The sequence below is a fragment of the Sus scrofa genome, chromosome 10 (genome assembly GCF_000003025.6).
Source record: "Sus scrofa isolate TJ Tabasco breed Duroc chromosome 10, Sscrofa11.1, whole genome shotgun sequence".
Classification (NCBI taxonomy): domain Eukaryota; kingdom Metazoa; phylum Chordata; class Mammalia; order Artiodactyla; family Suidae; genus Sus; species Sus scrofa.
The window spans coordinates 40,763,856-40,789,910 of NC_010452.4; the positions used below are offsets into that span (position 1 = coordinate 40,763,856).

A 26,055-nucleotide genomic window follows, 5' to 3' on the forward strand; every position below is an offset into this window, starting at 1 on the left:
CAAGAAAAAGTGTTATTCAGTTATACAGCGAATGGATGGTCAACGCCACCTGCTGTAGAGCGCAGAAATCTCTACTCAATATTCTGTGATAACCAATACGGGAAAAGAATCTGAAAAAGAATGTATATGTGTATATGTATAACCCAATCACTTTGCTGTACAGTAGAAATTAACACAACATTGTAAATCAACTATACTTCAATATAATTTTAAAAAAAAGAAAAAAGACAAAAAGAAACAGTGTTATGGTTTATTATATTCTTAGGTTCCCAAGTCAGTGCTCTTTCCTCCTGCCCTTGCTCTCTGGTTCTGTTTTCACGGCTATGTGAAAGAGTAGGTGGTGTGCTCGTTCTCTGGGGGTCTTCTTTTGGAGAACCCGGAGAGCGGAAATAAAACGTGTTGAAAACCTCAGCCATCCCCATTCAAACCGCGTCTCAATTTCTTTTACACGTGAACGTTTTTCTCCTACTTTGACCCTCTAGGCTTCCCATCCTCTGGGCCTCGGCGCACATGCGCAGACGCCCGGCGACCTCCTGGCTCGGAGTCTCCGCCGCTCTGACAATGGCGGCCCGCGGCGTGGGACTGTTGACCCGGTTGTCCCTCGGTGCTCAGAGAAATCAAGTCCAGCGTGCTCTCCGTAGGCTTCTCAGTTGTCCGGGAACGGTGGCCGCAGACCTCAGGAGAGAAGAGCAGTTCTCGGGGAGCGCGGAGACAGGTAAAGGCGCCGGGTCTGTAGTCGCGGTGGGAGAGGGAAGGGGAAGCGGCCGTGGACCCTTTGGGGTTGGGGGAGGCCGCGTCCCGTCCTCGGCAGACCTCCCTCGGGGAACCGAGGGCCGCCGCCGTGGCTCGGACTGGCGGCGGGGTGGGTGTGTGACGGTTCTTTTCCGGAGACTCTTGTGCACAGTGATGACGTTATTGGAACCTGTGAAGTGCGTGCCGGCAGCACGGTTTGCTAGTGTTTGACAATTTGGCAAAGTAACGTTGCGGGTAATGAAAGTGATGCCTCGGCTCAGTCAGTCGCTTCCTTACTCCCAAATGTAACTGGTTTTGATGCTTACAAGGTGCTGATGGAGGCTGAGCGTGGTGAAGCCGTTGATTAATAACGGGGATTCCCGGTCATCCAGTGGAGGGTTCTGCCTCTGAAATTACTGTCGGTTGCTTTATGTTTCTGGCCATTTTGAGCAAAATCAGCTTGGTACCAGGTTTGAATCCACTGGAACAGGTTGTTGTCCCTCAGGCGTTCTAAATTTATATGCAAGTGTATTAAGTCCACCATGCTTGAACCTCTCTTGTGACCCCGGAGCTGCGTATATGTTCTTTACAATTCTTGAACAAATCTAGCAAGAAATGCATCCCTGTCTCCATTTTAGTGATGTGGAAAGAGGCGCAGAGAGCTAAGTGACTTGCAGCCAAGTTAATTTAGAATCCTTTGTTAAACAAAATGTGTTGATGTTTACCATTTCCTGGAGCTATAGTTTTAAGAAACAAAATAATTTCTGGGGACAGTTCTAAGGTAGACTAAACAAGTACAGTATTTCCCCTAAAATAAATGATAAGATTGCTGTCCTCATCGGTCTGTCTGAAAGACTCATATTGACAGAGTGAGAAATATTAGTTAAAACGACAGTTCATTGAAATGCCGATTGTGTTGTATTTAGTAGACGCTGCTTCTGTTAAAAATTCTTAAGTGACTGGAAATTGGAGCAAAACTTCTGCCAAAGAAGCTATTGCATTTTAACATGGTTTACGTTTGAGTTTTTTGTATGGTTTTTGAGATATTGAAACCTCTGAACTAGGCTTGGAAAGAGTAATTATTACTCCGTTTTATAATTGTGGAAACAGACTAACCCAGGTGGCTTGTTTATATTTACTCAGCTATTCAATAGCAAAGGTAAGAATAAAACCTCTGATTCCAAGGCTTCACTTAGTAAAGCTTTGTTGTTTTTCTTAGGAAATGTGCCTCATTTTGTATCATTCGGATAACATAACCCTCTAAAATATTTAGGGACTCATGAGGCATAACTAGTAACAATCCTCATTTGAATGTCTTTTTCATTTTTAAAGAGAAGCTACCTACACCTTATAATTCACTTAGAAGTATATAGTTTTGTAATTAGAAGGAAACTGAAAAATATCCAATTCAGTTTTTTACTCAGTGTGAGAACTCATTGCCACAACTTTGGTAGTTACATTTTCTGGTAACAAGAGACACACTATTGGAATTCCCGCTGTGGCCCAGTGGGTTAAGAATCTGACAGCAGTGGCTCGGGTCACTGCAGAGGTTCAGGTTTGATCCCTGGTCAGGCCTAGTGGGTTAAAGGATCTGGCATTGTCAGAGCTGTGGTGGAGGTTGCAGCTGTGGCTTGGATTCAGTCCCTGGCCCAGGAACTTCCCTATGCTGGGGGTGTGGCCATAAAATAAAATAAAATAAAATAAAATAAAATAAAATAAAATAAAATAAAAAGAAAACAAACACACTTGCGGTTCCTGCTGTGGCGCAATGGGATTGGCAGCATCTTGGGAGCCACTGGGAAGTGGGTTAGGGATCTGGTGCTGCTGCAGCTGTGGCTTAGTCTCCACTGTGGCTCCGATCTAATCCTGGGAACTCCAAAAATGACCGGGGTGGGGGGGAGAGAAAGAAAAGAAACACACTGTTTTATAAATAAGCCCACTTCCATTTTTGGTCAGGCTCTTAATGGCTGAAAAATAGTTATATAATCTACTAATTTCCTATTTCCTTGTTGGTCTTAGTTTTGACATAATTTTCATGTGAGTAGTAGAAAGAACCCTGATGTAAGGACAAGAATAGGTAGTGTATTGTTCAGGACTTTTTGGGTGCAGGTGACAGTAACTCGTACTAGCTTAAGTAGAAAGGGAGGATATACCAACCATGTCACCGTACCCGAGAAGGAGACGTGGCTACTTTAGGGTCTGGATGGATGTGGTCAGAGTGAGTTATTGTTTCCTCAGCTCCTCAGCTATTGTTTGGTGGCCTCCTTATCTCAGATTTTTCTTCTGTGGGGCTTTAAGAGAGAGGTGGGGGGTTGGATGCCATTAGCAGTTCTGTGTTCACAGCTTGCAGCTTTCTGCAAAGGGAAGAAGAAATAATCTTTTGCCTGAACTTGAAAAATTCTGAGAAAGAACTTGTCATCATCACAACCCCACCTTCTGGACCAAGAGGAACTGTTTAAAATGATTGGATAGTCCTGGCTGGTCTATTGGGGGCACACGTGATGGCAGTCCCACCACACCCTGCAAGCAGGGTTGTGCTGGTACCAGAACTAGGGGAAACAGATGCCAGGCAACCAAACAGCTGCCAGGCTCTACAGGAGGCTACCCAGTTTGTTAGACGTTGACTTTGTGCAGCTTTTTCACCAGTAATGACACCTACGGTATCTCAAAAGGCTATTGTGAGATTTGGAAGAGAATGTTTTTGTGAAAACTGCAAAGTGCTGCACCAGTGGAAGGACAGCTCCCAGGTTCTCATTAGTTTTTAACCAGGTTGTAAGTCTCCACTTTTTCTGTCTGTTTCTAGACCTGTTATTACTCCTATCTGACGCTCCCTGGTTCACTAGCATCCTTCGTATCCATTATGCCCAGAACAGGGCATGTACTCCATGTGCGGCCTGACCAGTAAACACTAAAGAAATACTAGTACCCCTTGAGTTTGGATTTCATATCTGTATCCATCCTCCCTCCTTCTCCCCTGAGAAGCTAAGACATTCCTTGATGCATTTTGAGCTTCCATCAAATCAAACTTTTGGGCCTCTTTTATACGCAACAACTACTGCTAACTGAATTTTTCCCCCATTATGTGCTTGTGTCTTCATGTTGTTTTAAATTCTAAATATAGAACAATATTTATTTTTTGTGTTTATGCTTACCAGATTATGTCATTAAGACCATCGCAAATTTGAGTCTGTCTTCAAATATTAGCACTTACTAGTTTTTCCTCCCAATTTTGTGTGGTCTGTACATTTAACAAGCCTTTTGTAAGATAACAAACTCAGGACATTTTGTCCCCTCCTTCGAGACTCTGTCGTGTCCACATCACTCGCACCTAGCACCTACTGATGTTCAAGGCCAGAGCTGTTAATATCGTGGGTCCTGCCTCCCATCTTCCCAAGACATTGCTCCATCTTTCATCACACCTCTCTGTCTCCCTCTAAGATTCAGTCTCTGCTCTTCTCCCATAAGCCAGCTGCAGGGATACACTTGCATAAAAGTGCAGAGACTTTGTATACGTTGTTTGTAATAGTGAAGAAAGATAAACCATTTAAATATCAGTAGAGGATTGACTAAATTACCATAAGTATCCAAGCATACTTAGGCAGTATTTTTATTTTTATTATTTTATTTTTTATAATTTTTATTTTTTCCATTATAGCTGGTTTACAGTGCTCTATCAATTTTCTGCTGTACAGCAAGGTGACCCAGTCACACATGCATGTATACATTCTTTTTTCTCACAATATCATGTTCCATCATAAGTGACTAGATGTGGTTCCCAGTGCTACACAGCAGGATCTCATTGCTCATCTATTCCAAAGGCAATAGTTTGCATCTATGAACCCCAAATCCCCAGTCCATCCCACTCCCTCCCCCTCCTCCTTGGCAACCAGAAGTCTGTTCTCCAAGTCCATGAGTTTCTTTTCTGTGGAAAGGTTCATTGGTGCCATGTATTAGATTCCAGATATATGTGATATCATATGGTATTTGTCTTTCTCTTTCTGACTTACTTCACTTTGCAGTTATTTTTAAAAATGAGGTAAAAATACATCTACTGACATGAAAAGATACCCACAATGTATTAAATATTTAAAAGCATATTACAGAATAGAGAATAGAACTTATAGTACCTTTTTGGTAATTTCAATTGTGTAAAAAATGTATCTCTGGAGAGATAAAAATGTTTATGTTTATATATGCCTTGAAAAATGTCTGGAAAGGTAAGTAAGTATCAAACCCAATACTTGGGTATTAGAGGGAGAGAACTGGGGGAGGATTTATACTTTGACTCTATAACAGTTTGGCTTTACTTTTACAGTAAGCAGCTGGACATGGTTTAAACTCGGTATAGACCGGAGACAAGAAGATAGAGGTGGTAATCACAGCTGGAAAAGTGGGTGAGGTGGTCTAGGCAAAGCCTCTACCATACCATATCACAGCTTATCAAGAAAAAAAAAAAAGGAAATAAGAGTCCAACTGGGAGGGCTGTTGGTGGACAGATCCGAGTAAGGGTAGCCCCTGTCCAAAATACGGAAGACAGACATCCTAACATATGGTCATAAACTCGATGCCATGACTCATGTTCTTCCCTAGATGTCGCAGTAAGGTAACACAGAGGTGGAAGTGATTCCGCCTTGGGGAGTCAGCTGTCATCACACACCTGAGCAGGACTTGGAGGATGAGTGGGAGTTTGCGAGGCAGAAACGAGAAGGTGGGCCTTCCAGCCAGAGAGAAGTAGTGTGAACAGTTCATATTGTGTGTGATGGTGTTGTGTGCAGAGCACCGTAGATTCCAGCGCAGAGGAGGGGGTGGTGGGAGTTGACAGGGGAGAGGCAAGGGGACAAGATGCCAAGAACTTTATACCCAGGTTCTGGGGTCCGGCCCTGAATGTGAATGTGGTAGGGAATGAGACAGTCTAAAAAAGATGATTTTTCGAAGATGACTTTGGCAGCAGCGTAGAGAACAGCCTGAGAAGGACAAGACTAGAGTGAATGAGACCCGTTTGGGAATCCGGCTGGGTGTCCAGGCCTGAAGTAAGAGATCCATGTTAGAGACTGGCAGCCAGTGTAGAGGCGAGGACGTTGTGAGGTGAGTGTAGGAAAGATATCCCATACGTTTGATCAGGAATGTGGCGCAGGTTGGGGTATAAATTTTCTGGGGAGACCTGACTAGGTTGCTGACGAGCAGAGTTTAGGGTCCAGCCGGCTCTTTTATATCGTTAGCCCACATTTCTCTGTCCTGTCCATGAGGATGGCTTGGTTTGCTGAAATGAAGCTTCAGTGTGTTTGCAGTATTCCCTTCAAATCTATCAGTTTTGTAATCTTTTTTTTTTTTTTTTTTTTTGTCTTTTTGCTATTTCTTGGGCCGCTCTCGCGGCATATGGAGGTTCCCAGGCTAGGGGTCCAATCGGAGCTGTAGTCACCGGCCTACGCCAGAGCCACAGCAACGCAGGATCCGAGCCGCGTCTGGAACCTACACCACAGCTCACGGCAACACCGGATCGTTAACCCACTGAGCAAGGGCAGGGACCGAACCCACAACCTCATGGTTCCTAGTCGGATTTGTTAACCACTGCGCCACGACGGGAACTCCAGTTTTGTAATCTTTTGAAAGAAGACGAGGCTGAAAGCCTTTGCTGATTTTCTTGCATCAGTTAATTCTCTGTTCTTGTAATTTGTATTGTTTGTAATCTCTTTGGAATTAGAACTTGAGCAATTTTCTTTTTCCTTATACTTAGTTCACTGGTGGATCTTTGCTTTGATCAGTGGATTGTTATTATTATTATTTGGCCACACTTGTGGCATACGGAAGTTCCTGGGTGAGGGACTGAATCTAGGCCGCAACTTTTACCTGTGTGGGATCGTTAAACCACTGTGCTGGGCTGAGGATCCAGCCTGCACCTTTCAGCCACTGAAGAGACAACCAGATCCTTCACCCGCTGTGCCACAGTGGGAGCTCCTCATCAGTGGATTATTAATATTTAAGTGTAATATTTGCCTATCACAGCTCTTGTCTTCATTTCCTGTGAACCACTAACCCCTGGATGGTTTCTAATGAAAGCAAACAAACAAAAAACCTAACAAATCAAAAAACCAAAAACAAAACCAAGCAACCCTCTATTTTTTTTTTTTTTTTTTTTTTCAGTAAAAAGTGTCATTAACTCCTTATGGACAGTAACTCAGTTTTCAAATTCTTTGGTTTCCCTGTGATGCCGAGCACATGATAGTTGATAATTCGTTATTAATTGTTTGACCAGGACCAAGACCTTTTATAAAGAAAAACTAATAACTTACTTTAATACATTACATTAAAGTCTAATTTCTTTTAGGCTTTGGAATATTACAGCTTACACAGACTTTGTATGTGTGTTTTTGTGGAGGCGTTAAGTGAGTGATTTTACTTTTCTAGTTTTGCTTTTAAAATTTTGTGAAACTTTCCGTTTTGTAGCACTATACATTGAATATAATCCATCAGAACAGGAGTTCCTGTCGTGGCGCAGTGGTTAACGAATCCGACTAGGAACCATGAGGTTGAGGGTTTGGTCCCTGCCCTTGCTCAGTGGGTTAACGATCCGGCGTTGCCGTGAGCTGTGGTGTAGGTTGCAGACGCGGCTCGGATCCTGCGTTGCTGTGGCTCTGGCGTAGGCCGGTGGCTACAGCTCTGATTCAACCCCTAGCCTGGGAACCTCCATATGCCGTGGGAGCGGCCCAAGAAATAGCAACAACAACAACAACAAAAGACAAAAAGACAAAAGACAAAAAAAAAAAAAAAAAAAAAAAATCCATCAGAACAGAGTGGACAGTTTAATGGCAGTGACAAGAGAATGGTAAAATGAAAACTGAAAGTATAGCTTCAAACCCTAATAAAGGAGGAGAAGAAAGAAAGTGTGATTAGAATAACGTTGGTCATAGTCAGGTATAAAGTCTTTATATACCTTATCAACATATGCTTTAAATTTTACCTGTGTGTGTGCTGGCAATGTCTTGTCTCATTCACAGGCTCTGAAGACAGGATTCCCAAGAAGAGATTCTCAGAGGTGCAAGAAGAAAGACGAGAACAGGCCCAGCGGACAGTGTTAATCCACTGCCCAAATAAAATCAGTGAGAAGAAGTTTCTCCAGTATTTATCCCAACACGGACCCGTTAACAGCCACTTCTTCTATGAAAGCTTTGTAAGTACTTGAAAAACAATCTAACGTCACATTCATGCTTTTTTAAAGTTGTTTTTTTCCTCCGTTGTCTCTGCCGTATGATCAAGTTAGATTCTCTTTTTATATGCTGCATCTTTCCTTATCTAAATTTCTTTAATGAGGTTTGTTGTTGTTGTTGTTGTTGTTGTTGTTATGAGACTAGAAATCCTTACAGAAGTATTACAGAGTTATAAGCAATTTTGAATACTTGAAATTATCTTATAAATAGAGGCCAGTGGAAGGAAATCTTTGTTTTGCCCTTTAATTTTCTTTCAGCATTCTTTTCAGCTTTCCTTAACTAATATCACTTTATAATGTTTCTTTCTCAATCTGCTTAGAATGATTAAAACCATTGCTTGTGTTAGCGTGTTTATCACGGTAAATTTTAAAAATTACTATTTTTCGTGTTCTGATAATTGCTGTGAAACATGAACTCAAATACTGTGTTACAAATAGTATTTTGAAATGTGTTCTGTTTTTCTTATGTTTTTGGTAGGGTCTTTATGCCGTTGTAGAATTTTGTCAGAAGGAAAGTGTAGCTTCACTGCAGAGTGTGACTCGTACGCCAAGCCGGGGCGCAGAGGCTGCAATTCCATTCAGGTCCCGGTACTTCAGTTTAAAGTTGAGGAATCCATCAAGCCAGCCTTCGGAACAGTCAAGTGTTCAGTGTAGTAATCAGTCCTCTCCTTCAAGCAAGAAGCTTTTTGAATTACTTTGTTGTGCAGAAAGTGTAAGTTTATAGGTATATTTCCCTAACTTTATATGTGTGTGTGTTTGGCTTGTTTTGTATAAGATTGTTATTAAATATTCAAGAATATATTGAGTGACAAGTAAACACCATCCTTCCCCATTCCCCCACCTCCCACCCCATTTTACTCCTTAGAAGTGACCACCTTCTTTCAGAGTTTTGGGCCTTTGGATCATTCGGGTTTTCTTTCTCTTGTCAACACAATGACATACCACTGGCATTCTTTTTATAAGGTTTTAAACTGTCTCATAATGGCATTCTTTTATAAGTTTTCAAAATATCTCATTTGTGGTTTTATCTCTTTTTTCTGCTCTGATAATGTTCGCATTAGTTATGGTTTTTCTTACTCAGACCTGTCACAGGTTTAGCTAGTCCTTTCAAAGTATGTGTTTATGGTTTTATTTCTCAATATACTATTTTTTTGGTTTGATTTTCTAATTTTTAAGACTTCTAACCTTTTACATTCCTTTACTTTCCTTTATTTAGTTTTCTTGAGCTAAATGCTTAGTTCAGTTATTTTCAGTATTCTTTTCAAACATGGGCATTTAAGGCTGTGATTTGTATTTTAAAATATTCAAGTCCATTACAGGCCTTCACAATGTGATCGTTTTAACCGTAGTCTTCTGGTAAACATCCAGGATTGATATTCGAAGGAATTGAGGGATCTCGGACCTTCATTCCCTGAAGCCTTGCTTATTTCTAGTGTTTCTCGCCTTTCACAGTGTTCTTCTCTCCCGTCAACTTTGTTTAAATGTCTGGCTTTGTGGTTGTTTTGACCTCCTCCACTGGAGCATTTGACTATTTTTGTTTTCCTAGAACAATACTTTATACTCATGGCCCAAGAAAAGCAATAGTTTTAATTCTAGCCAACTTTCTTTTTTTTTGCTTTTTAGGGCCAAGCTATGGCGTATGGACGTCCCCAGGCTAGGGGTCGAATTGGAGCTGCAGCTGCCAGCCTGCACCACAGCCGTAGCAACACCAGATCCAAGCCGTGTCTGCGACCCACACCACAGCTCACGGTAGTGCTGGTTCCTTAACCCACTGGGCAAGGCTAGGGATCGAACCTACATCCTCATGGATGCTACGTGGGTTTGTTACTGCTGAGCCACAACAGGAACTCCCCTAGCCAGATTTCATTTTGCTGGTCCTCATTCCTCATTTGTAAAATCCACTGTTAAGGCTAAATTTTAAAAGACTGTATTTTTCAGGTTGTTCTCCTAAGGCATCACATCTTTACAAGTAAAATGATAGTTTTACCTGAATGTTTTCTGTATTTTGTGGGTTTTCTTTTGGCCAGCTAGGTAGATGATCAGCTGACTGCCCTCCTGAAGACATTCCAGCTCACAGAAGAGAACACCAAACTCCGCTATCTCACCTGCTCTCTTATTGAGGACATAGCGGCTGCATATTTTCCAGGCTGTGCAGTCAGACCCTTTGGCTCTTCAGTGAACAGTTTTGGGAAATTAGGATGTGATTTGGACATGTTTTTGGATCTGGATGAAATTGGAAACTTTAGTGCCCAAAAGGTAATTCTATAAATCGCAAAGTTAAGATAATTAGAAAAAATAAATTTTGGACTTAACAAAATTTTAACTTGATTTCTTTAAAAAATTTTTTTTATTAAAGTACGGTTGATTTACAGTATTGTGCCAATGATTTCTAAACAATTTGGTAAAAGAATATGATCCATTTGATACTGATTCTTTGGGATTGTAAAGTCTTTCTTTGTATGGTCTAATATGTGATCATTTTTTGGTAAATCTTAAACAAATATAATACAACAGTCATTCTTTTGGAAGTTTTTCGGTTAGGCCAAGGTTACCTATTGTGTTACTAGATTATGTGTATTTTAACTGATTTTTTAATCTGTGTGATCTAGTTCTGAAGTGTTTTTTACATCTCATGATTTTTTTTTGTTGTTGTTAATTTTTCCTTAGAATTCTTTTGCTTTTTGCTTTACTCAAAGAATCTGTTAGCCACATGTAGGTATATAGGTATATGATTATTACACCTTTTTAGTGGGTTCTTCATTTATCATTAAATTACGTCCATCATTTCTATAAATACCCTTCCTTTAAATTCTTTTTTGTTTGTTAAGGTGGCTCCTGTTACTTGTCTCATTTTATCCTTCTACATGTGTATTTTCAGCCTTCACATATGTTGTTATATTTTGGGTATAAATAGACACTGAATTTTATGCTTTTAGTCCAATCTGTGACTCTTTTTAATTTATTATTTATTATTACTGGTAATTTGGGGGTTTATTTCTACTGTCTTAGTTTTTACTTCCTATTTTATATGCTTTTTCTTTGCTTTGCTTTCCTTTCCTTTTCTTTTCCTGTTGCATTCTTTCTTTACTCTGCCCTTTGCTCCCTCCTTTCTTCTTACTCTTTAGGCATGATGTATCCCATTTACGTTGTTATTAACGTGCATGTCTGACAGTACAGTTCATCAGTATCTTTGCTGTCATCCCAAATAGTATAAAAGATGCTTTAATTTAATTACAGTTTTGATTTGAAAAGGATTCTCTGGGGTTTTTTGTTTGTTTGTTTTTGCTATTTAGGGGTGCGCACCTATAGCATGTGGAAGTTCCCAGGCTAGGGGTCGAATCGGAGCTTCAGCTGCCGGCCTACGCCACAGCCACAGAAACACCAGATCCGATCCACATCTGTGACCTACACTGCAGCTCATGGCAATGTTGTATCCTTAACCCACTAAGCGGGGTCAGGGATTGAACTCACTTTTTCATGGACACTAGTCAGGTTCGTTACCACTGACCCACAGTGGGAACTCCCAGGATTCGGTGTTTTTGTAAGATGTTTTTATGACCCTGTTCTTTCTTGTGTTTCAGACTAGTGGTCATCTCTGTAGATGTCCAGTTGAAACTTGAAACTTAACATTGAAAACAAAACTTCTATCTTCATCTCCTTATAAATATTCTTTAAAAGTTCTTATATATGATTCACATGTTAAGTAGTGGTATTTTAGCTTTCCTCACATTTCCTGTCATCTAAGCAAAGATAGCTATCTTTTGGGTCTTCCGTTACATCCTCAAAACTTTGGTCCCTATAAATTCTCACTTAGTTAATCGTAACATCCTGCTTTTGACATATTCCTTGTGTCACGCCTTGGTATTCCAGCCCTCAGTCTCTGCTGGAGTTATCTTAAAACACAGATTGGATCGTCCACAGACTTAGAATGGTTCTTCTTTTTAACATAGAATTGAAATGAGCTGTCTCATTCATTTTAGTAATAATTTCTCCTTCCATAGTTGCACACGCCTAGTTTTCCATCATTTAATTACTTGATTGTCAGGCACTTTTAGAATATGAATAACAGCTAAACAGTTGTTCTGTCTCTTCAGGGAGGACCATTTTCCTTCCATTCCTGGCTGTTATTCCCAAGCAGCTTTCAAGGCCTACTTCTGACTCCACCTCTTGACTCCATGCTTGTGTTTTTTTTTTTTTTTTCCTGGTCCAGTCATGCCTTCTTTGTAGTACCTTGCTCATATTTCTGTCTGTCTCCAATTTGCCTGTATTATGTTTAGTGAGTGGTTGACATGTGAGTCTCACTGTGTGGTAAGTGTGGGCAGGGCAGGGACCATTGTTCATTTTCTTGTCCCACACAGTGCCCGACATATGTTCTGTGCTCAGCTTATAATTACCTAGCAGAAGGGTCCCTGCTAAGGAATACAAAATACATCAAAGTGAAATGAATCAGTCTTATTAAGACTAATGTCCTTGGAGTTGCATTAAATTCTTGTTAAATTCTTTAACACAACACTTAAATTGTGTTAGGCTATTTTTATGTTAAGTAAAAGACCTTGCTGAGTAATCAAGGTACATGATAACATGTTATAATGGTGAGCACTTGAGCTTGGGAGTGAAACTGCAGAATAATTCTTTTACTTACTAGCTGTGTGACCCTGGGGAGATGATTTACATTCTCTGTGCCTCAGCTTAGCTATAAAGTTGGGATAGGAGTTCCCGTCGTGGCTCAGTGGTTAATGAGTCTGACTAGGAACCATGAGGTTGTGGGTTCGATCCCTGGCCTTGCTCAGTGGGTTAAGGATCTGGTGTTGCTGTGAGCTGTGGTGTAGGTTGCAGATGGGCTCCGATCCCGCGTTATGTGGCTCTGGCGTAGGCCGGTGGCTACAGCTCCGATTTGACTCCTAGCCTGGGAACTTCCATATGCCTCGGGAGCGGCCCAAGAAATGGCAAAAAGACAAAATAATAATAATAATAATAAAGTTGGGGTAGTGCTATAGCACCAAATCATGAAGTGTCTGAGAGAACTGATCAACAGTGCTTTGGCCTTTACTGAGTGTTTAAATGTTGACTGCTACCTGCAGCAGTATTATTAATCACTCTATTGTCATACAAGTAAGAAACATTTTGTTGTTGTTGTTGTTTTTGGAAGCAGAGGGAGGAGTTGAAAACTGAGTTGGAACTTAGATTTCTGAAATAGAGAGCTATTTAGAAAAAAGATATTTTAAAAGGCAGCGCTGTAGTCTCACTAAACAATTTGACAGCATTTTGTATGTTAGTTTAATTTATGCTGTTGTTATAAACATATACTTTGAAATATGTGCTTAAGATTATAGCAGCTTTACTGATAGAAACATTTTACATTTAAGTCTTTGATCCACGTTCAGTTTACTTTGGTTTTGGACTAGTCTTTTTTAAATGGCCACTTGACTCATTCATTGAATGGCAATTTTCCTCTAGTAATTTGGAGTTCATTTTATTAAATAATAAATTCCTATATACAGTTTCATCTATTTATATACTATCTTTTTTATTCTATTGATCTGCTTACATCGTATGCATATATTTCCTGTTATAACTACTTTGGGTTTATAGATCTTGATGAAAATGGAAAGGCCACATGTATGTTCACTGAATTTATAGTCTGTGGTTCTACATATAGTATTACTTTATTGTATATAATATACTCTGGTATATAAGTTAATTCTAAAAAGCTAGTGATTTTTTAGGTTTTTTTTTTTTTTTTTTTTTTTTGGTCTTTTTGTCTTTTCTAAGGCCGTATCTGCGGCACATGGAGGGTCACAGGCTAGGGGTCCAATAGGAGCTGCAGCCTCTAGCCTAAGCCAGCGCCACAGCTTCCCAAGATCCAAGCCATGTCAGTGACCTGCACCACAGCACAGGGCAACACCAGATCCTTAACCCACTGAGCAAGGCCAGGGATTGAACCTGCAACCTCCTGGTTCCTAGTCGGATTTGTTAACCACGGAGCCACGGCGGGAACTCTGAAGATTTCATAGTGAATTTTTTTTTTTTTTTTTTGTCTTTTCGGGGCTGCACCTGCTGCATATGGAGGTTCCCGGTCTATGGGTCAAATCTGAACTGTAGCCGCTGGCCTATGATATAGCCACAGCAACGCCACATCTGAGTCGCATCAGCATAGGTTGGTATTTTACACTCTAGAGAAGCAAAGGACAACTGAAGCTTTGTTTAAAAATATTTTTATTGAAGTATAATTGATTTTATAATGTTGTGTTTCTAGTGTACAGCGAAGTGATTCAGTTATTCATCTATATATATGTATATTCTTTTTATTTTTATTTTTTTAATTTTTCTTTTTTTTTTTTTTTCTTTTTGCCTTTTCTAGGGCTGCTCCCGCGGCATATGGAGGTTCCCAGGCCAGGGGTCCAATCAGAGCTGTAGCCTCTGGCCCACGCCAGAGCCACAGCAACGTGGAATCCGAGGTGCGTCTGCAACCTACACCACAGCTCATGGCAATGCCGGATCCTCAACCCACTGAGCAAGACCAGGGATCGAACCCGCAATCCCCTGGTTCCTAGTCGGATTCGTCAACCACTGAGCCATGACGGGAACTCCGTATATTCTTTTTAATACTCTTTTCCACTATGGTTTATCACAGGATATTGAATATAGTTCCTTGTGCTATACAGTAGGAACTTTTTTATTTTATATATAGTAGTTTCTACATCTGTTAATCCCACACTCCTAATTTATCCCTCTCCCACTTCCTTCCCATTTAGTAGCCATATGTTTGTTTTCTATGTCTGTGTCTGTTTCTGCTTTGTACATAAGTTCATTTGTGTCATATTTTAGATTCCACATAGAGTTGATATCATATGATTTGTCTTTGACTTATAATAATCTCTAGGTCCATCTATGTTGCTGCAAATGGCATTATTTCATTCTTTTTAATGGCTGAGTAGTATTCCATTGTTTATGTTATATGTCTTCTTTATCCATTCATCTCTCAGTGGACATTTAGGTTGCTTCCCTGTCCTGGCTGTTGTAAATACTGCTACTGTGAATGTAGGGATGAATGTATCTTTTCCAATTAGTGTTTTTGTCTTTTCCAGATATATGTCCGGGAGTGGGATTACTAGATCATAAAGTAGCTCTGTTTTTAGTTTTTTGAGGGTCCTCCATCCTGTTTTCCATGGTGGCTGCACCAATTTACTTTCCCACCAACAATGTAGGAGGGTTCCCTTTTCTCCACACCCTCTCCAGCATTTATTATTTGTAGGTTTTTTAATGATGGCTGTTCTGCCCAAAATGAAGTGGTACCTCATTGTGGTTTTGATTTGCATTTCTCTAATAATTAGCAACGTTGAGCATCTTTTCATGTGCCTGTTGGCCGTCTGTATATCTTCTTTGAAGAACTGTCTGTTTAGGTCTTCTGCCCATTTTTTGATTGGTTTTCTTTTTGTTATTGTGACCGAGTTTATGAGTTGTTTGTATATTTTGGAAATTAAGCCCTCATTGGTTGCATCATCTGCAAATATTTTCTCCCAATGCATAGGTTGTCTTTTTGTTGAGACAACTGAAGATTTTGTAGGTCTGCTTTTGGCTGTGATTGCATGAAGAGATTGGTGTGTGTGTGTTTAATAATTTTTTTGTTTGTGTGTTTGTGTGGGGTTTTGTTTGTGTGTGTATATTTTGGCCAGAAATGACTTAGAGCATCGGTTTAGAAAAGTTTAAGAAATTCCTTTTTATAAAAAGCCCCTATTTATAAATGTCTTTATTATTCAGGCTTCAGGAAATTTTCTGATGGAATTTCAAGTGAAAAATGTTCCTTCGGAAAGAATTGTGACTCAGAAGATCCTGTCTGTGATAGGGGAGTGCCTTGATCACTTTGGCCCCGGCTGTGTCGGGGTGCAGAAGATCCTAAATGCTCGGTGTCCCCTGGTCAGGTTCTCGCACCAGGCCTCCGGGTTTCAGTGTGATTTGACCACTAACAATAGGTATGATTTCTTATTTGTTATCTTAAATGTGAGTGTTACAAGCTGTTAGCATAGGTTTTCATGTACAGAAACAATGGCTTTTGACTCTTTGAGATGCTTTAATAATAATTTTTTAAAAATTTAATGCTCGAATTAAAAAGTAGGAAATACTTTCTCTTATGCTCTTTGTATCTTTCGTGTGTATTCCTAGTAAAATGTTAAGATACTGTGTTAAAATGTTAACCTTCTGAGAAGAACTGTATTTCATTGTTCTTACTTAAGTAGCCTGGTAACATCTCAAAAGTTCGTAAGTATGTAGTCTTCTCTAGTCTTTTAGGTACACTTAGAAAATAGAGTAGCACCTTGAGTCTGACCTCTTAATCGCCTCTAGATGGAGTCACCTTTTGGCCAAACAAACGGAGGTCACACAGTGGCCTGAGCAGCCCGCAACTCTAGGACTGCATAGTTTTTCTTCAGTATGTCTTTATTTTATTATCAACCTGTTTGCTTAAAAAAAAGGGGGGGGGAGTTCCTGTTGTGACTCAGTGATTAAGGAATCTGACTAGTATTCGCAAGAAAGCATTCAATCCTTGGCCTCGCTCAGTGGGTTAAGGATCTGGCGTTGTCCTAGCTGTGGTGTAGGCTGGCAGCTACAGGTCTAATTCGACCCCTAACCTGAATCTCCATATGCCTTGGGTGTGGCCCTAGGAGGGGGAAAAAAAAAAAAAATGGGGTTGATGATGACAAGTTCCTTCAGACTCTGATTGCTTTTCTCTGGTTCTCATAGGGAAAACTCAGCTGAAGAGTTTTTCTTTTCCCTCTAGTATTCTTATTGCATGCATTTACCTTCACTATACTCTCTGTTAGATAAATAATTAGAACTAAAAATAGATTTAGAAAATCTAATCTAGAGCAGTTTTGATTCAGCTCAGGTGTTCACTGTCAAGTCAGTGCTAAGTACTTCTGAATTCTCTCAAGTAACCCATGGAGTAAAAATAAACAAAAATATGTACTGTATTTTCTATCATTGTTATATTTTCTTTATAGTATGCAAATAGAATAAAATGAAATTTATGAACTTTGTAATAGTGTTTTTTTCATTGTCTTGTTGGTATAGTTTTTAAATTTTTATTTTAATATGCTTCAGATTTTTATACTCTTACATTGCTTCTTTACATCAGATACCTCACACTATTTGATACTTATTTTTTGTTTAGTTTAGCTTCATTTACATAGATAAAACATTTGATCATCATGGATTTCTAATTTTCCATTTCCTCACTCACTTAAATGCCGCCTTTTTTTTCTTTTCTCTCCTCCTCTTTTCTAAACTGAGGAAGTAAGTGCCAACCTTGGTGGTGCTTTACAGAGTCTGGAATTGCTAACTGTTCAATGATGTTGTGCCCTCTCTTGGCTCTTTGAGAAATTGCAAGATGTATTTTGATCAGTAGGAGCTTAATTTTAAAATATTTCTTATAATTCTTTGCATTGTAACATGAATAGAAAATTTATTGAAAATAGGCTCTGAAGTTTTTTTTCTTAATCGACATTTTATCTTCATGGGTTGTGGTTTTTATAAATATTAAACTTTTAAGTAATTTGGGTTGAATTTTAAGACCTTTATTACTTTCTTGATAAAGTAAGTAGAATGTTTTCCTTGTCTGTCAAAGCACTAGATAAAACTCCCCTTTCCTATTTTAAAGTGTCCTGATTTGGATGGTAAAGTGTAAGGTTACCTCACCTGTAATCCATAATGAGATCAGATTAGTTTAAAAATTCAGTTATCAGGAAATCTTTATGCTGGAAGAATCATTATGTTTTCTCCCTGTGGCCAGTGTAAATCCTACAAATGACTGCATTTCCTTTCCAGCTACATCTAATAGGAAGACCAGAAATAAACTTGCCAGCTTAGTTTTAATCACTCTGCAGAACATCGTTCCAAATGCCTGCAGCCCAAATAGATTGTGGTGCTGACTTTGTTCATTCTGTCTGTATTTTCTCTGATCTAAATTTATAGAGTCATACCTGGACATTTTACTGTGGAGATTCTTAAATGCCCCCTAAAAATATTAGAAAAGCAGTGGGTACAACAGACAAACACGTGAATTAATGATAACTCAAACAAAGGACTGTGCAGCTGAGGTGTGAAGCCTCTCATTTACAAATATGTCTATGATAGTTAATAGAGAGCACTTATGTAGTGTGTTCCCTTATTATTCAAGTCATGTTTAGGTACTTTGATTTAAAAAATTGAAGCTTTAGAAACTGTGTCGTGGTTGTTAGCATTTAAAAGAATGTTTTTATGGTAATGAATGTATAACGATTCATATTAAATTTCCCGTTGCAAATGCATAATGCTTTTGATGATCTGCTTATGTTGTTCTGAAGTTCAGGTATAGTAAGATATAGGTATGTCCCCAGGAATGTGTTTTTTTCCTACTCTGGGATCATAATTTGGGAGCTCGAAAATGCCTGTTATTTTTCTGTTTTGAAGGATCGCCTTGAAAAGTTCCGAGCTGCTTTATCTGTACGGTGCCCTGGACTCACGCGTGAGAGCCTTGGTGTTCAGCATCCGATGCTGGGCTCGAGTGCATTCGTTAACAAGTAGTATTCCTGGTGCTTGGATTACAAATTTCTCCCTCACCATGATGGTCATCTTCTTTCTCCAGAGGAGATCACCCCCTATTCTTCCAACACTAGACTCCTTGAAATCCCTAGCGGGTGAGACTGAAAGCATCTCTCAGTTTTCTAATTTTTGAATGGATAGAATTACCAGGTGTTATCAAAGCTGCGCGCGCGCGCGCGTGTGTGTGTGTGTGTGTGTGTGTGTGTGTACACGTGTGTGTTTGGAGGTCATGTATTTTCAAAGCCTTCGAATCTAAAATTTCAGTGTTTTTAATTTTCTTAATGTCCACCAGGGGTCATGAGAGCCGATGATTTGTGAAATGGAGAATTTTTTGAGGCTTCTGACTTGTTTTATCAGTTGGTAACACTGTTTTAACAACTCTCATGAGACAGCTGGAGGCTCTCCCTTAGTTGACCAAGCTTGGAATGACCTTAGAAAAAAAACAGATCCCAGATGCAGTTTTTAATCAGATCATAGCTTCAGAGATGGCTTTCCAAGTCTGAAGCTATTTGCAGATTTCTCTTAGAGATGCTAAAAACCGTCTCATGCTATTTTATGATCCTAAGTTTTTAATTTTATGTTTTAAATAAGTTGAAATTTTGGTAGACTGCTGGACGAGATCCTAAAGTATTACAGCCCTAAATTCTAAGATAATCAGAGTTCCTTGGTGGCGCAGCAGGTTAAGGATCCAGCGTTGTCAATCCTGTAGCTAAGGTCACTGCTGTGGCGTGGGTTCATTCCCTCGCCCAGGAACTTCTACATACCATGGGTATGGCCAAAAAAATAAATAAAAAGAAGATAATTCAGGAATTTACTTAAAATGTGTATATATTCCATCATCTGCCCATCCTGTATGTGGCATCCAGATCATTCTTTTAAAGTATGTCCCTGGATCTTCCCTGTTTAAAATAACATTAAAGGGATCTTCTTCCCTATAGAGTAAACCTCAGTTTACTCAGCTTGGTGTTTCAGATCTTTACCTGTAGCCACAACCCATTTTTCCAGCCTCTTCCCCATCATATCTCTTCACATGTTCCCTCATTTCAGCCAATAACATGATTGTGACATTTTCTCTTCACTTCCTTGTTTATGCTCTTCGCTTTGCTGCCGAGAATGTGCCTTTTCCTTTCCTTTTTTTTTCTTTTGAGGGCCGTACCCAGTGCAGATGGAGGTTCCCTGGCTAGGGGTCTAATTGGAGCTACAGCTGCTGGCCTACACCACAGCCACAACAACGCCAGATCCAAGCCGCGTCTGCGACCTACACCGCAGCTCACAGCAATGCCAGATCCTTAACCCACTGAACAAGGCCAGGGATCGAACCTGCGTTCTCATGGCTGCTAGACAGATTCGTTTCCATTGAACCACAATGGGAACTCCTGGATCTAGGGTTTGGAATCATTCCCTCTGAAATGCTTATTATGTTGGCACGATGGGTGGGAAGCAGAATGGCAGTTGCCTAAGCGTTTTACATGTGTGCCCCTCCCATGCTAAAAAGTTAGCTTGCATAAACTAGTAAAGCAGAATCACCTATTGGCTTCTCTCATTTAATTACTGCTGACCCATGGTATATTGAAAGGTTTGGCCCTGTTAATAGTTGTAATAGAAGTCGAATATAGTTAGGTATATAATTTTAGCTATTCAGGTTTAGTTGCAGTAAACTGTCCTTATAAAAATACAGCATTATAAAGGATTTGTACCAAAGAAAAAATTAATCAGGTTTCATATAAACTTGGCACCTCCTGTTACGTTCCTTACTCAGACGCCTGTCCACTTCAAGTTGTTTATTAGAAATGCATGAGGTTGATGCAGTGTTGATTTTGGTTCTTTTGACCAGAAAGATTAGCCTCAGTTAATTTTATAACCCATAGATGTGATTATCTATATGTAGCCCCTAGTTATCTATATACCATGGCCAGTAGTGATCTCTGTGACAGATTGAGTTATGGTAGTACAGTGTTAGTTCCCTGAAAAATGCGGGTAAGTTTATCAATCTGAATGTGTCTGTGAGAATGTTACTCAGTGAATTTCACTTACCATTATGTATCATGTTGGTGTGGTAATTGCTGTACCAACCCATGAGAATCTAAAGGTTTCCAAAGGAAGCAAAAAAATCAAATTTAGTAAATACATAACCTTAATTTTTTTCATTGAGTTTTAAGTTCACTTAAGGGGAAGGACCCTATCATTAGAGTTAAGGTGCCTACAAAGCATTTTTTTCTCACAACTAAGAAAGTTTGTATTTGCTCAAGAGTTTTTACCAGTGTTTTATACAATACTTTTAAGAAGAATGTCATTGCCACAGGAATGAACAAAAATCAATAGGGCATTGTATGTCTGAGTAGATTGAGAATCATTTCTCTGCGGCAGTGCTCTCCAGCGGGCTTTCCGTGATCGGGGAAATGTCCTCTGTCCATGTTGTACCTCAGGGCAGCCAGTCGTCACCCATGGCTATCAGACCCTTGACACGTGGTTAGTGTGACTGAGAAACCGAATTTTTAGTTGTAGTGGCCGCTTGTAACTAGTGGCTATTACATTGGACTGTGTAGCTGGTGTTTGGGTGGTAGTTTAAAAGGAGAGACACAGGGGCGAGAGGGAAAAAGACTGAGTTGTTTGTTAGGTTTGAGTGCTTTTGTTAGGGATTTTGAGAAAACCAAGGTGGCCCTATCTTAAACCAGAAGATATTTTTTCTCCTTTCAGATTTACTGCTTTCTGTTAAAAACTCTTTCAGTGAAGACCAAGATTCATAGAGATAGTCTGTTTTTCATCATTGTACATTCCTAAGAATATTTTAGTGTGGATCTCATTTTTCTGTTGGAAATATATTCCTGGGGGATAAACAAGGACACAGCAGCTAAAAGAGCATCAATATATGTGATTGGCACTGTGTCATGAATAATATAAACTGTTGATAATTTGAAATAGTGAAACACATGCCCAAGTCCCATAAATATAGATCTAAGTGGAACTGTATATAAATTCTTAAGTCGTGTAATAGAGCACATCAAATTTGCTATTAAAATTTATAGCAGTTAATTTTAGAATCTAGGATTAAAGTTAGAATCTAGAATAATTCTTGAGGAATTTATGTCAGTAACTCAGGCCTTAACCAAAAAATAACCAGAACCACTCCCCCCCCACACACAAACACACAATCACACAAAGTCAAATATCAGCGATTGTTCAGATTCTGGATTGTGTGCCTGCTGTAGATGGACACTGTTGTTGTGGACTGGGCTGGGAGGAGGGGCAGTTGGACAGTGATTGGACAGGGGCCGCTATAATCCCAGACCAGGGAGCAGGTAGGGAGTGGTCAACATGCAAGCAGTCACTCCTCAGTAAGTGCTGGAGGAGCGCAGGACACAAAGGATAGAGCGCCATCCTGGAGCTAGGAAAGGTGGATGCTGTTTTCAGGTGCCCTCGCTTAGATGTTTAGGAGGAGGAGGTTGCCTGCGTATTGTACAGTGGAAGGTAGATTAGAATGGCTGAGGGATTTCATGGTGTGTATTTATCAATAACCCTAGTTTTGAAACAGTTAACCACTGAACTTATAAGTACTGTTAGAAAAGGTGAATGCTTACGTCCACTGTGCTGTTGAACTTGTACCGAACCTCAGTCCCTCTAGGGCACTGCATTTTAGCAATTATCTGAAGTTTTTCAAAACTCTTAGGACATTCAGTTTGTGTGTGTCATAGATAAATTGTTGAAAGTAAATGCATAAAAAGCTGGTAGGATTGAAAATGGAGATCGAAATTAAGTATCACTGATCTAAGATGGTGCCAAGATTTAAGCTGGTGAATCTGCGTTTTCGTTTATAACTAGAAAACTGATAACCTCAGAAGATAGATTAGGAATCACTGAATGTTGATAGGCAGTTCTAGTTTGCTCAAGTAAAAATAGTATAATTGGTCTCAAGTCTTTTTTAATGAAGTTTTAATCCTACTAATGCTGATAATATATATATATAAACACTAATAATAGGGTGCATGAATCGATAACTTTGATTTATGTGACTATAGGTTTTTGAAGTAGAGAATATCTTTGAAAGAAATGTATTTTTTGTTTCTGTTTATTAAAGATGCAGAAGATAAGTGTATAATAGAAGGCCACAACTGTACATTTGTTCGTGACTTGAATAAAATTAAACCTTCAGGAAACACAGAATCACTAGGTAGGTGTTTTTTTTCTCTTTGTTCCTTTTTGGACTGAAATGGACTTTCTTCTTATTTTCCTTGTTTTAATTTTCTTACAGAATTACTACTGAAAGAATTTTTTGAATATTTTGGAAATTTCGCTTTCAATAAAAATTCCATAAATATTCGACAGGTAAATACTGTTTTAATATTTGGTTATTAGGTATGTGGTCTCCTGCTGTCCTAATATTCAGTGGTTTTCAGATCACTCTAACAAATGTCATTGCATGTCAATGCTGCAGTGATAGGTAGTGATAAGGAAATTGATGCCTCATGGCTAAGATCATTCATCTGGTGTTTAGAAGAGCAAAGACCATCTCTTTGGACATCTGCCTTTGTCACTTTGCCGTGATACCTTTGTTGTCACTTACTGCTAATACTGTGTCTTTCAAAATGGGGAATATGTTCTGAGAAGTTTTTTAGAAAACATAATTTTTCATCCAGTTCTCTTTAAGCTGGATTTGGGTTTCCATGGAAGAAACAGAATACCTAGTCCCAAAGGTAGATTTTAGTAATTCCCTCAGTTTGAGCCCTTAGGATTTCATTTAACTTGGGTGAGTGAATTTATGACTTGGGTTCATCTGAGTAGCTGGAATGATGGACATTTTCCATGAAAGAAAATATCGGAGCAAACCCTAGGCAAAATTTGTCTGTAAATGGGGATACTTAAGATGACTCTCTGGGTTTATTCTGTTTAGTATGTGGTTATTTGGGTACAGCCCTTAGGATATTGGCTTCATAAAACACATACTTAAATAGTCTTTGTTGTTTGTTCTACTCTCTTTCTTTCCTTCTTTCCGATCCCTTATCTTGCTCATGGAGATTTTGTTAAAAACAAGTGAGAGAGAGAAGGTGTGGGGAAGGGAGTGGGTAGAGGCACAGAACTGTGGAACGCAATGTAGAAAAAGAGGGCGCAGAACACAGGAAGCTCTTGACCCTTTTTGTGCCCTGGCCCCTTGGGGCTCAGAGATGACAGACAGGCAGGACCTGCTGGGCAGAAGAGGCTTGAGAGAAGTTAGGGGTTAACTGGGCTGCCCACACTGAGGCCTCTTTACTTCTGGTTTGCGGGATTTAAGTTCTGTGTGTGATATCATTTGAGAAAGGGAGAGATCATCTAGGCTAATAGAACACTGATGTTCATGTGAGTCGTAGCTCTGGCTTTTCTTTTTATTTCTGTGGGATGTCTTACTTGGCAGAGCCTTATTTAAGTCAGATCTTTAGCAATGTATATAGGAAACTTTTAGAGTTTTAAAATGAATAATGAATAATCCTTTGTTCCTTCTCTTCCTTTCTCAATTTCATACTTGGGAAACATTAATTACTATATTTAATCCAAGGCTTCTGAGTCTGTGTGCCTCTAGTCCCACTGTAATAGCAAGTCTCAAAAATAAGTGTATCTTATTTTCTGTCACTTTTTTTTTCATAATTTTTTCTCTCCCAGCTCTATTCTGTTAGGTAAATTTTTATGTTATTTTAAAAATACTTTTAGTGGTTGACTTAGTCCAGATACCTCTCTTCTGAGCAGTGACATCATCATCCATAGCTCATAAACCTAGTTTTTTTTTTCTCTAAAGAATACTCATAAAAGTACAGTGGAAAAAATCAGTCAGAAGTACGTACACGTATATGCACTCATGCATAGCATGCATACCCAGTCCCCTTGGGGAAGAAAGAAATTCTTTACCCTGTAAAGTTAATGCTAGTATTTTACATGGTTTTGACATTTTATTAAACCAAACGGTTTTTATATCTGGGACCTTCATGTACTTATAAATTTTTTCTTCCTCGTAATAATCTATAGGGAAGGGAACAAAACAAACCTGAATCTTCTCCACTGCACATTCAGAATCCATTTGAAACCTCTCTCAACATAAGCAAAAATGTAAGTCAAAGCCAGCTGCAAAAATTTGTAGAGCTGGCCAGAGAAAGCGCCTGGATTTTACATCAGGAAGTTAAAGAACGCCAGTCAAGCAACCAGCCCTGGGGGCTGGCCACCCTGCTGCTGCCTTCTGTAGCAAATAACATATCTTTTGTCAAGAAGCGAAAGAAGCCTGCAAGTGAAAGAATTAAAAACTTGTTGGAATCCATAAAAAGTAGCAGCACAGAACATCCCACAGACACCAATGGGAAAAGAGCTGTTAACACTCAGGCATGATGGTGGCTGCTTTGCCTTCAGAACTGGTTTTTGTCCTGTACGATGATCTCTGGACCTGGAAGAACTGCGTGAAACTCACAGATCACCCTGTCTTCTGCTGTCTCTCTTCATGATCTCTTCTCTTTGGGCCCCTTAACCTGGTCCGATGTCCTGCGACATTTTTGGTCTGATGCCCAGGGATGCTGTGGTGAAACGTTAGCCGAGGGAACAGGTGACAGAAGATTGGAATGTGCTTCAGATAAACCATACAGATCAGTTTTAGAATCAAACCGTTGTTGATTCCACATCAGTCCCAGGGTGTAAATCATTGAAAAGAACTCTCTAGGTATGTACATATATAGGCAAAGAATACAATAAAGCTGCAAAATTTGATAGTACTCCTTATTTTTGTATTCTTCACAATACTCTTATTCACATATAGACAGACTGGTACTGATTTCCAAAAATGTTCATATTCTTAAAAGATACGAATGCATATACTTCAGTTACTACCTTCTAGGTATTCTAAGCCCCATATATAAAAATATTGATCCACGGTATTTAAAAATATAATTTAGTTCATTTTTCTATTTTCAAAATAAAGTCCTTTTTTTGCTAATATATGATATTGCCAATGTTCCTTCACTTCTCTTTTGAGAATTCCTTTCCCTCTGTGGGAAATAAATATGTATTGGGATATAATTTCCATTACATTTCCTGTAGAGTACTTTTCAGTTTAAGAAACAAGTAGGGTCATGTTAGAAAACACAGGCTGGAGCCAGACTGACTTCACAGTGAATTATTTGGTGTCTTTGGGCTCCAGTTGTTTCATCTGTAAAATGGGACACTAACAGCGCCTCCTTCACCAGATCGTAGTGAAGAGTAGGGGGTGCCCATAAATAGGTGCAAGGTCAGGGGCCTGGCACCTGGTCCACATTCTCTGTCTTTAGCTGTGCTTTCTAGTGTTGGTGGTATATAATTTTTATTCTTGCTACTCAATTCAGATATAGAGTTTGTAGTGGTTCTCAAAATAGTTTCCCATCTAAGTTTTAGGCCAGAAGTTCTAATGAGCTCTGCTTGGGATGTTATGGGAAATTCACTAATAAAATTATTAGAAAGCAAATAAGTCCTGTGCCCATGTGGCTATGCTATTTGATTTCACATCTGAAGCCAACAAACAAGCATCAGTGTTCTTTTATACATGTGGTGTCCTTAAA

The 26,055-nt window shown here is 39.4% G+C and overlaps 1 protein-coding gene across 3 annotated transcripts in view; it reads left to right on the plus strand.

The window, feature by feature from the left end:
* MTPAP (mitochondrial poly(A) polymerase) overlaps nt 243-26,055 on the plus strand; it is a 105,511-nt gene continuing 79,698 nt past the window's right edge. For 2 of the 3 annotated variants that reach the window (XR_002336108.1, XR_001299270.2), the window contains exons 1-9: nt 243-715; nt 7,728-7,900; nt 8,415-8,648; nt 9,968-10,192; nt 15,698-15,909; nt 18,383-18,609; nt 22,590-22,682; nt 22,764-22,837; nt 24,506-25,184. Coding sequence is in view for 1 of the 3 variants with exons in the window: in NM_001317082.1 (NP_001304011.1) it covers nt 562-715; nt 7,728-7,900; nt 8,415-8,648; nt 9,968-10,192; nt 15,698-15,909; nt 18,383-18,395; nt 18,397-18,411; nt 18,414-18,609; nt 22,590-22,682; nt 22,764-22,837; nt 24,506-24,859 (1,743 nt within the window). In the remaining 2 variants the exon portion in view is untranslated. 3 annotated transcript variants of the gene reach the window in all.